Source organism: Neoarius graeffei, chromosome 2 (assembly GCF_027579695.1).
Source record: "Neoarius graeffei isolate fNeoGra1 chromosome 2, fNeoGra1.pri, whole genome shotgun sequence".
Lineage (NCBI taxonomy): Eukaryota > Metazoa > Chordata > Actinopteri > Siluriformes > Ariidae > Neoarius > Neoarius graeffei.
The window spans coordinates 103,626,485-103,638,697 of NC_083570.1; the positions used below are offsets into that span (position 1 = coordinate 103,626,485).

General features: G+C 46.6%; 1 gene segment (V, D, J or C); it reads left to right on the top strand.

The window, feature by feature from the left end:
* Positions 1-11,594, top strand: part of LOC132870574 (probable non-functional immunoglobulin kappa variable 6D-41) — a 29,151-nt gene extending 17,557 nt beyond the window's left edge. The window contains 2 exon segments of the V gene segment in view: positions 2,331-2,444; positions 11,479-11,594. Of these exon segments, the coding sequence occupies positions 2,331-2,444; positions 11,479-11,594 (230 nt within the window).
* Positions 11,595-12,213: the final 619 nt, after the last annotated feature.

The window sequence follows — 12,213 nt, forward strand, 5'->3', positions numbered from 1 at the left end:
TCAAGTAATTCAAAGATGTTTGCAAATATAAACTCAATATTACCATTGTATGAAATAATTCATGAAATACGCAAAATGCAACAGATAATTTTAACTATTTTCTTAAAAATAGATTTACAAATATACATTCAAATATAAAGATTCCTAAACTCAAATTAATAGCTTTTGGATTCTTTCAAGTCTCTTTCAGTGTAAATAAAATAAAAAACCCTCAAACAGTCTTTCAGTTTATGACCATGCATTCAGCAATACACTTTCAATATCAACACACAAAATGTTATATCAAAATCCCAAATCCTAAACCACGGTTCCCGCTGGCGCTCATCACACTCGTCATTAACAAACATAATCCATCAGTGATGAAGAGAAAATTACTCGCAATCGTCACAGTGAAGAATGTATTTGTCATCTTTATCATCAGAAGCCATCTTTTCTAGAAATCCCTTCAGAAATCCCTCCGTTTTCCGAAATCCAACCACAGTGAAGAGACAGCGGGAAGCCAGAGTGTAAACAATGAGCATGTGCTTATGACCAATAAAAATTGACTACACATAATGACCAAATCAGCGCCAAGCTTTTGACCAATCACAGTGCGTCTTATTCGGCCTGGTGTCGTGGTGTGATTATCTTTGCGTGAACCAAACAATGGTGCAGTCTAAGCTGATGAAGTTTTTTGGGCAGTCTTCTTCAAGCACTGAAGGTGATTTAAGGGCTGAAACAGCCACGGTCGAAGCACACTCAGAGCCCCTACTGTCCCCGAGCACATTGGACAGGGTCAGTAATACAGGGGTCAGTAAAAAACGCCAAAGTGAAAATGCTGTCAGCCGGCAAGTGACTGAAGGCAGCTACATTTTGGGAGGCATAGTGTCCCCTTGGTGAACGTATGATGTAAAACGCTGTCATTCTGTGTTCAGTTTGTAAATTAACGCGAACTTCGGATTCCTTCATAGTTGTTTGTTCCCAGACTCTTCTCCACTCTGTTCAAATGTAAATGAAGTTTTGTGTTGAAGTAAAGGGAATTCTAAAAGCTCTTTTGAACAATTCCATACTAAAATAAACTTAAATAAGCTCAAACTAAAGAGGTTGATTTTATCTTGATGGTGCACAGCGCGCCCAAAATCAAGAACTTTCTTATAAGAGGCTGGAGTGGAGCTTAAATTGTATATGTAATGGAGAAGCCTAGCTGTATCTGTACAAATGTTTGAATTGTGTCAGTGTGGTTGGTATAAACCTGTTTTACATCCACTTTGATAAGTCAGTAACAAAGAAAAATTACAGACTAAGTGAAGACAAAAAAGAAAAAGTGAAGAATACTGCTTTGACTTGATTTTTCAAGGAAAAAAGTGGAGAATATTTTTCAGAACCCATGGGGAATGCTGCTAAAGCCACCAGTTATTCTCACCGAGATGAAATAAAATTGAAATCAAATTAATTGGGGAAATGAAATGAATTTAAAATGGGTACCCAACAGGTTATCAGTCAGAAGGTGCAGGCCTGTATCGACGCTTCTGGGCGTAGTCACCTGAAGCGCGTGCTTCATGCAATATCTCACTCGTGTCTCCCTTTCTTCTCCCTCGTGTTGGTCTCTCCCTCACGCACACCTTCCTGTTTCTTGCTGACCTCTCACCCCAACTGCTGACTCGATCCACGTTCAAGGTAAGTAAATTTTAACTAATTTATTTATTATTAAATGTTAAGGATGTTACCACATTATGAAAGACGTGAAATTAAAATTTTAATAACGATACATCAATAAATAAATAAACTGATAACAAAATTTCCATTGGGCTACAACTCTGTAATAATGTGAGAATTACAGTAAGATTGGGGGAATGTGGTAAAGGTGTTTCCATACTTAGAGGACACTTTGCATTGGCAGCATATGCTTCAGTGCTCTGGGAGTGTTTATAGCGCTGTGACTTTAACACTTCATGACTGAGAGCTGCTGCTACAGCAACTTCACCCACAGCTACCATGACTTTGATCCCCGTCTTCATCTGGACACTGATCCTCTGGACTCAAGGTCAGACACGGCTTCATATTTTTCTCTACAATAATGTGTTCATACAAATACAATTACTGTTTCTATTATAATATTTCAATTTCATATTGTATTATATTATTTTTTTCAGAATGCAGAGGTCAAGTCACAGTAACTCAGACTCCTGCAGTGAAATCTGCTCTTCCAGGAGAAACAGTCACCATTAACTGTAGAACCAGTCAGGCTGTGTCTTCTGACAGCTCATATGGTAACCGCTTATTCTTGTATCAGCAGAAACCTGGAGAAGCTCCGAAACTTCTGATTAAATTTGTGAATCAGTGACAGTCAGGCTTTCCAGCTCGTTTCAGTGGCAGTGGATCTGGATCTGATTTCACTCTGACCATCAGTGGAGTCCAAACTGAAGATGCAGGAGATTATTACTGTCTGAGTCACCACAGTGGTGGTGTGTTCACACAGTGTTATAGAGTCGTACAAAAACCTCCCTCAGTCAGATTGTAGAGAGACTGCACTGCTGCAGGTGGGAGAGACTGCAGGTGCTGAGTTGGAGGATGTGATATGACACAATGACCCTCTGTGGAGGAGAGGAACCGCACCACACTAACTCACAACTCACATTAGAAATCTCTCAATAATCATCACACCACACTGCACACAGTCCATCACATCCACTACTGTAAGATCAATAGTTTCCCAGTTCTCTCAGTCGTGGTGTTACACACTCATTAAAAGACACAGAGATGTCAAAGTTAAATGCAGTGATTAATGTCTGTAAAATTTCTTCTGTTTGAGGAGCCATGTGTTTGATCAGTGCTCATGGTTTCCTGACATTGATTAACTCACAGGTTCCTAAGCCTGGTTTACCCCTTGTCCACCCCAGGACCCCCTGTCCTGCACATTTCAGCACTTTCCCTGCTCCCAACACACCTCATTTATCTCTTCAGCTAATTAACAGTGCTTGCTGAGTTGAGTGAGTGTGTTAGTGCAGGTAAAATAGTAAAATGTGCAGGACAGGGGACACTCCAGGACCAGAGACAGGAAACTGTGGACAAATGAATTAACTCTCGTTACAGACTGATCTTTAAATTGCAGCATGTCTTTTGGTGTGGGAAATTCACTCCCGAAGTAATACTTAAGACAGCACAGATGAAATTTCAGTCCTCTCTGACCCATGGTGCAAACAGGCAATGCAATGAATCAAAATAGAATAACTGAAATAAACAATAGAAATATAAACACTCTAGATAAGAAATAGACACTCACAGGTATATATATACATATATATATATATATATATATATATATTGCCAAAAGTTTTGCTCACCCATCCAAATTATCGGAATCAGGTGTTCCAATCACTTCCATGGCCACAGGTGTATAAAGTAAAGTAAAGTAAAGTAAAGTAAAGTAAAGTAACTTTATTGGTCTCCCTAGGGAGAAATTTAGCTTAGAGTCAGGGAACATTGCTGCATCAAGAAAGAGACACAAACACACATCTAATTAACTAAAAGAACATATGTGCAATCCAGCATTTTTGCTCCAGGTGAACTGTGCAAATTAAAAATCCTAACATTGATACATACAAACAATTCAAACAAGTACCATTAATACATTCATACATACATACAAACATACCTACCTAACATCCACTCAAGTAATATCCATACATACCTATCCATACATCCAATCAATAACATCTATACATTCCTAGATATCTCACAAAAATGAATACCATTCCTACAGTCATATATATAAATTACATTCATACATATCCATACATGTACAAAAGAACCGTAGTTCTAAATAACCTGTGCAAAATAGCCAAAGAAAGATAACACATTCTTGTTTTCCATCTATGCATACATACACCATCCATTTATTAGATTATTCACTTTAACTTTAACTTCAAGGTGGTCCACAGGCCAGGGGCACAGATGTCCAATACCAGGCTAGTGCGCCACCTAAGTTAAGATGCATGTTAATAACCAGCTTGTTCACTAATGACATCTGCACTCAACATGCACAGATGCAGCCTCAGGATTAGAGAACCCTGCCTTAACCCCCCTCCCAGTTGAGGCAGAAGGAGGTGAGCAGTTTATTATTGATAATGTATTTACAGAGAAATCTATGAATAATGGATGGCATGATGGTGTAGTGGTTAGCATTGTTGCCTCACAGCAAGAAGGTCCTGGGTTTGAGCCCATTAGCCAACAAGGGCTTTTTTGTATGGAGTTTGCATGTTCTTCCCACATGTGCATGGGGTTCCTCCAGGTGCTCTGGTTTCCCCCACAGTCTAAAGACATGCAGGTTAGACTAATTGGTGGCTCTAAATTGACCGTATTATGTGAGTGTGAATGGTTGTTTGTCTCTATGTGTCAGCCCTGCGATGACCTGGTGACTTGTCCCGGGTGTACCCTGCCTCTTGCCCGTAGTCAGCTGGGATAGGCTCCTGCGACCCTGTACAGGATAAGCTGCTACAGATAATGGATGGATCAATGGATCTGTGAATAAAGGGCTTTGGGGTTAAGGCTCATGCAGACTGATTTTTAGTATTTTATGCTGCATTTACCAAGCGAGCAGCTAGCTATAGCAAGCAAGTACAATTTTAGCTGATAACGTTCATATAGAAATTCCAGTAATGAAATGGACAACTGGCATATGAAATGAACAAAAACTGGCTAAAAAGACTGTTAGATAGCTTGACTTATGATGTAAAGGGAATAATGCCATTGTCACTTTTAAGATCATAAATTTGTTTCCCTTTTTGATCAACTAATGTTACTAACCAAGCATGCAGCTCATTCCATCCAAATGTTCGTAATACATACATATGGTTCTCAAAACATGCTGTGTTAGTACAATTATATGACAGATTCTGAATTATGTACCTTATGGATACTTATGGAAGTTAAAGTGTTGGAGTGCCAGATACCAAAGGGTGATCCGTGTGTTGGCATCCTTCATGCGGTGGAGCCACTGGAGGGGCGCGTGGTCTGAACAGAGGGTGAAAGGGCACCCCAGCAGGTAGTAACGGAGGGTGAGGACCGCCTACTTGATCACCAGACACTCTTTTTCTATGGTGCTGTAGCACCCCTCACGCACCGACAGCTTCCTACTGATGTACAGGACGGGGCGGTCCTCCCCCTCCACCTCCTGGGACAAAACCGCCCCCAGCCCTCTGTCCGACGCATCGGTCTGTAACACAAAGGGGAGAGAAAAGTCAGGGGAGTGTAAAAGTGGCCCCCCACACAGTGCAGCCTTTACCTCAGAAAAAGCCCGCTGGCATTGCTCCGTCCACTGGACAGGATCTGGTGCCACCTTTTTAGTGAGATCAGTCAGCAGGCTGGTGACGTCCGAATAATTAGGTATAAACCTACGATAATAGCCAGCCAGCCCCAGGAACTGTCTCACCCCCTTTTTGGTCTTGGGCCTCAGGCAGGCCGCAATTGCTGCGGTCTTGTTAATTTGGGGACGCACCTGCCCGTTGCCCAAGTGGAAGCCCAGATACCGTACTTCCACCCGCCCAATCGCACATTTCTTCAGGTTGGCTGTGACACCCACTCGCCTCAGTGACCTAAGGATGGCCCTTAGATGTTCGAGGTGCCTCGGCCAGTCATTACTATAGACGATGATGTCGTCGAGGTAGGTGGCCGCATAGGTGGCGTGTGGGCGGAGGACCCTATATATCAGCCGCTGAAACATAGCGGCCGCCCCAAACAGCCCAAACGGAAGTGTGACGAATTGGTGTAAACCAAACGGTGTGGAAAATGCCATTTTTTCTCGGGATAGTGGAGTCAAGGGGATCTGGCAATATCCCTTCGTCAAATCCAGTGTCGAATAAAAGCGAGCAGTGCCGAGTCAATCGAGCAACTCATCAATACGAGGCATTGGGTACGCGTCGAATTTAGACACCGCATTGACTTTTCTATAGTCCACACAGAACCGGACCGACCCGTCGGCCTTGGGTACCAAGACAACCGGACTGCTCCAGTCACTGTGGGACTCCTCGATGATGCCCATTTTGAGCATGGCCTTGAGTTCTTCCCGAACCACTTTTTTTTGTGTTTGCGTAGCCTGTAAGGGCGGCTACGCACTACCACCCCTGGGGGCATCTCAATGTGGTGCTCTATGAGGTCGGTGCGACCGGGCAGGGGCAAGAACACGTCCGAAAACTCAGTCTGCAACTGGGCGACCTCCGTGAGTTGTGTCGGGGAGAGGTGGTCTCCACAGGGGACCGGAGAGGTACGTGATGCCAATGCCCTTTTTGAACCTCCGGCCCCAGCTCCGCTTTCTCCGGGACCACTGGCACCAATGCCACGGGGACCTCCTCATTCCAGAGTTTAAGCAGATTGAGGTGGTAAATCTGTAGTGCCCCAACCCTGTCCGTTCACCTCACCTCTTAGTCGACGTCCCCAACTCGCCGTGTGACCTCAAAGGGTCCTTGCCACTTGGCAATCAATTTGGAGCTCGATGTGGGCAACAGTACGAGTACCTTATCTCCCGGTGCGAACTCCCTAAGGTGCGTAACCTTGTTGTACAGGCGGGCTTGACGTTCTTGGGCCTGCCCCAAATTCTCCTGGGTTAGGTGGGTGAGCGTGTGGAGTTTTGCGCGCAGGTCCATAACGTATTGAATTTCGTTTTTACTTTGTGAAGGTCCCTCCTCCCAATTTTCGTCTAGAATGCCGCGCGGCTTACGCCCATATAATAATTCGAACGGGGAGAACCCCGTGGAGGCTTGGGGGACCTCTTGCACTGAAAACAACAAGGGCTCGAGCCACTTATCCCAATTACGTGCATCCTCACTTATGAATTTTTAAATTATATTCTTGAGGGTGCGATTGAACCGTTCCACTACACCATCCGTTTGTGGGTGATACACGTTGGTGCAGATCGGCTTAATCCCCAATAACCCATACAGTTCGCGCAGTGTCCGTGACATAAACGTGGTGCCTTGATCAGTCAGAATCTCTTTCGGGATTCCAACTTGGGATATGACGCGGAAGAGCGCCTCTGCAATACTGCATGCTGAGATATTGCGCAGAGGCACTGCTTCCGGGTATTGCGTTGCATAGTCCACCAGAACTAATATAAAGTGGTACCCTCGTGCTGACCGATCTAATGGCCTAACGAGATCCATCTCAATTCTTTCGAACGGGGTCTCGATTAATGGTAGAGGGCGCAAAGGCGCTTTTAGAACGGCCGCTGGATTTACTAATTGGCATTCGCGGCACGCCGCACACCACCTACAAACATCGCCGCGAATCCCCGGCCAATAGAATTGGGCCATTATTCTGGCTAGTGTCTTATCCTGCCCTAAGTGTCCAGCCATGGGATTAAAATGAGCTGCCTGGAATACCAATTCCCAGTGGCTCTTTGGAATTAAGAGCTGCGTGACTTGCTCTTTCGTCTGAGTGTCCTGCGTCACTCAGTATAATCTATCTTTCATAATAGAAAAATAGGGGAAGGATGGGGTGGCATTCGGTGGGAGCATTTGACCATCGATTACTCTCACTTGGTCAAACGCATGCCGCAGAGCCTCGTCTCGTGACTGTTCTAATGGGAAATCCGTGAGGGATTCCCCAAGAGAGGGAGGAGGAGCCAGTGGCTCCTCACTCTGACGTGGAGATGACGTAGACGGCTCTGTGACAGCTGCTCCCGCCAAGGCGACACCGGGACCTTCCCATGACCTACTGAAGTATGGCAGGTCCCACTCTCCACTAAACGGTTCATCAACTCCCCGAATCCTGGCCAATCAGTCCCCAAAATTAAAGAGTGGGTGAGGCAAGGATTAACCGCCGCCTTTACTATGATTTTTTCCCTCGGAAAAAAATGTGGACTGACACCAAAGGGTAGCTGTGAACATCCCCATGCACACACAACACCTTCACCCCCTTTGCTCCCCCCAATGCCTCGTTTTGCACCAGGCTTTGGTGAATTGAGGTTTGATTACAACCAGAATCCACCAACGCCTGATATGTATCCCCTTGAATACTCACCAGTATGCGATACGCTCCGGCCCGATCAAGGGTGGCCTCTGGCGCGTTGGGGATCCGAACCACCGCGCCCACCTCCATTGCCGTGCACTGCTGTTGGAGGTGGCCCGGTTCCCTGCAGCGCCAGCAGACCAGCCCGGGTTTCCTCTCTGCACCGGTGTTCTGGGGCTCACTCACCTGAGGGGGGGAGAGACAGACACAGAAGGGAGAAATGGGAGGGCACCGCGGGTGCGGCGGGCCGGCTGGGGTGGCGCCGGCCCCTGCCTCCGCGGTGGGGGAATGGGGCGAGGACGGGACACAGGAGGAGGGGGAGAGAGAGAGAGAGAAGAGGCTGTCTGCTGTCCTGCCACCGGAACAGCCGCCAAATGGTCCTCCGCCAGCTCGATTGCCTTATCCAGCGACGCCGGGCGGTGGCACTGGACCCACTCCGCGGTTCCTGCTGGCAAGTGAGTGATGAATTGCTCCAGCACCACCTGGTCGATGATCCCCTCAGCGTCGCGGTTGTCGGCCCTCAACCACCGCCAGCAGGCGTCCCGGAGTTGCTGGCCAAATGCGAACGGCCGGCCAACTTCCTCCAAGTGCAAAGCGCGGAAGCGCTGATGCTGCTGCTCAGGGGTGCGCCCCACACGCTGGAGGACGACCCAGTGGAGGTCCGCGTAGGCCAGCTGGCGGTCAGCGGGGAGCTGTAGCGTAGCCAGCTGCGCCTCTCCCGTTAGCAGGGGGAGGAGGCGCGCCGTGCGCTGCTCCATCGGCCACCCCGAGGCCTCTGCGACTTGCTCGAAGAGCGTGATAAAGGCCTCGGGGTTGTCCTGCAGACCCATCTTGGTTAGGGTGAGGGGGGACAGGCCCGCGGTGGGAGCGCTGGTGGACCCCGCCGACGGGAGGAGGTGCCGGAACGCCTCACGATCTTCTTGTTGGGCCAGCACCAGGGCCTCAAAGTGCTGTTCTTGTTCGTTTTGGAGGGCAACTAGCACCTGGTGCTGGCTTTGCTGGGCCGTGGCGAGAGTGTGGACCAGGTCGGCGAACGGGGAGGACTCCATGGGGCTGATTGGCTGCTGCGCTCCAATTCTCCCAGGTTTCAGCACCACTGTAACAGTTCAGCATGGGTGGGTGGAGCACAGAGGATGGCAGGACAGAGATCAGGTTCAAAATAGGGCTTTATTGCCACACTTTTCAGTCTAACAAATTGACGACAAACAGACACACACACACACAACCGGCGGCTAGTTCGGGGATGAGCTCCTCTGCTCTCGCTCTCCCTCCTTCAGTAGGGCGCGGTCTTCAAAGAAAATGTCCCAGTCCATATGGAGAAAGCATCCTTTTAGCTCCTCTGTTTTATCACTGGTCCACACCTCATAAAATCAAGCACCTAGGCTTGCAGACTGTTTTTACAGTTTGGAGCTGGCCCCTTCCTCTTCCAACATGACTGTGCACCAGTGCACAAAGCAAGGTCCATAAACACATGGATGACAGAGTCTGGTGTGGCTGAACTTGACTGGCCTGCACAGAGTCCTGACCTCAACCCGATAGAACACCTTTGGGATGAATTAGAGCGGAGACTGAGAGCCAGGCCTTCTTGTCCAACATCAGTGCATGACCTCACAAATGCGCTTCTGGAAGAATGGTCAAAAAATTCCCATAAACACACTCCTAAACCTTGTGGACAGCCTTCCCAGAAGAGTTGAAGCTGTTCTAGCTGCAAAGGGTGGACCAACATCATATTGAACCCTATGGATTAGGAATGGGATGTCACTTAAGCTCATATGTGAGTCAAGGCAGGTGAGCGAATACTTTTGGCAATATAGTGTGTGTGTGTATATATATATATATATATATATATATATATATATATATATATATATATAAATTTGAGCAAAGGACATAAGATAAACAGTCAAGGGCACTAGAGATATAGCAGGTAAACAAGAAATAAGTAGTATAAACAATAAACTAATAGCTGTTAAGGTGAGGTAGTGCGGAATAGTGCAAATGAGTGAGGTAAAGTGAAATGTGCAGACGCTGAGTTCAGTGTGCGAATGAATGTTGAGAGTATGTGTGTGTGTGTTGGGGGGGACTGTGAGGGTGACATGATGTCAGATGCTGAAGGGGGGGCAGGGGGGTGTGCGGGCAGAATCTGTGGCAGGGGGCAGAGGGGGGAGGAGGGGCAGAACAGGGAGGGAGTTGAGCCTCCTGACTGCCTGGTGAAAGAAACTGTCCTTGAGCCTGCTGGTTTTGGCCCGGAGACTCCGCAGTCTCCTCCCCGACAGCAGCAGGCTGAAGAGGCTGTGAGATAGGTGGGTGGGGTCACCTGCAATCCTGATGGCTTTTCGGGTGTGGCGGGAGTTATAGATATCCATAAGAGAAGGGAGAGAGACACCAATGATCCTCTCAGGTGCTCTCACGATGTGCTGCAGAGTCTTGCAGCAGGACACGGTTCAGGCAACGTACCATACAGTGATGCAGCTGGTCAGGATGTTCTCGATGGTGCCTCTGTAGAATGTGTGCATGATGGGGGCCGGGGCTCTTGCTCTCCTCAGTTTGCGGAGGAAGTACAGACACTGTTGCGCTTTTTTGGCCAGTGATGCGGTGTTGTTGCTCCAGGACAGGTCTTCAGAGATGTGCACACCCAGAAACTTAGACCCAACAACCTTTTGGTCCCAAATCTAAACCTCGCTAAACATTTGCTAAGCATTTCAGTTCCTGGGAACTACCATTTCACAAGACTTGAAGTGGGAATACAACATCAACTCCATCCTTAAAAAAAGCCCAGCAGAGGATGTACTTTTAGCAGCAACTCAGAAAGTACGGTATGTCACAGGAGCTGCTGACACAGTTGTACACCGCTGTCATGAATCCATCCTGTGCACATCCATAACAGTCTGGTTCGGAAGAGCCTCAAAACAGGACAGGAACAGACTGCAGTGAACAGTAAGGTTAGCAGAAAGGATCATCGTTGCTCCCCCGCCCAGTCTCCAGGATTTGTACATTTCATGAACCAGGAAGCATGCTAAGAAATTCATGAAGGACACCTCACACCCTGGTCACAACCTGTTCCAGCTCCTCCTCTCCAGCAAGCGCTATAGAGCATTGAGAACCAACACCACCACACAGAACCACCACACAGCTTTTTCCCCTATGCCATCAAACTCATAAATATATGACCTGAACCATCCTTGCCATTATATTAGTGTACAATTTTTACCTCCTGTAACATGCTCTTGTTTGCACTACTACACTGCACTCTGTGTACACTGACTGTGTCATGTGTGTATTTGTTGTATATTGTGTATTTTCTGTAATATATCCTGTACATTGTCTGTAAATTGTGTACCATTTATATTGTTGATAGCATATATATTTATAATGTATACTGCATATTGTAGATATTGCAGATATTTGGATCCATAATATATTGTAGATATTGTTTTACTTGTAGTTATATTTACAGAACACATCTGTCTGATTAAAGATTTCTTCATTGGTTAGTTTTCTTTGTCACTCTGGTGTTTAAACTCAGTGATGTTTCAGTAAAACTGTCTGACTCTGGAGCACAGTGTACTGTACACACTGCAGGAGACTGGAGGAGAAATAACACCAAATGATGGATTAGTGATGAGATTCATCTCTACAGTCAGAAAAATCAATATACATGATCCATATAGATGGTAAAGAATCACTTTATAATGCTGCTCACCTCTAAATCTCCTGCAGGGCCGTCGACAGGGGGGGACAACCGGGTATTTTGTCCTGGGCCCAGGCATGAGGGGGTGCCCAGAACTGGTCCCTCATGAAGATGCCATTAATCATTCTGTTTCATTTCAAAATGTGTTGATTTGGGGGAGAAAAATGTGCTATATTTTGCATTCAATGAATGATTTCTGGTTCTTTTGCCTTTATTGTCTTCGAAAATAGATTCAAGAACCCACCTACCACCCCTAATGCAGAAATGGTTTGGTCTTTGATTAAGGCGCCAAATAACACGGCACTATTCCATCATAACGCTTCGACAATAAGCGTGCGAGCCCGTTTGCCAACATGCACAAGTCAGGAGCAAAGAAAAGAAAAGAGAAAAAGAGATGAAGAAGCCAAGAGCCTCAGGGGCTCACTGCATAGATATTTTAGAAAAGATTCAGATGATGCATCAGGTGGTGAAGGCAGTGGGGCAGCTGAGCCAGGTAAGACACAGATAACTTTTTTCCAGCCCCGTAATGTAATCCCAGC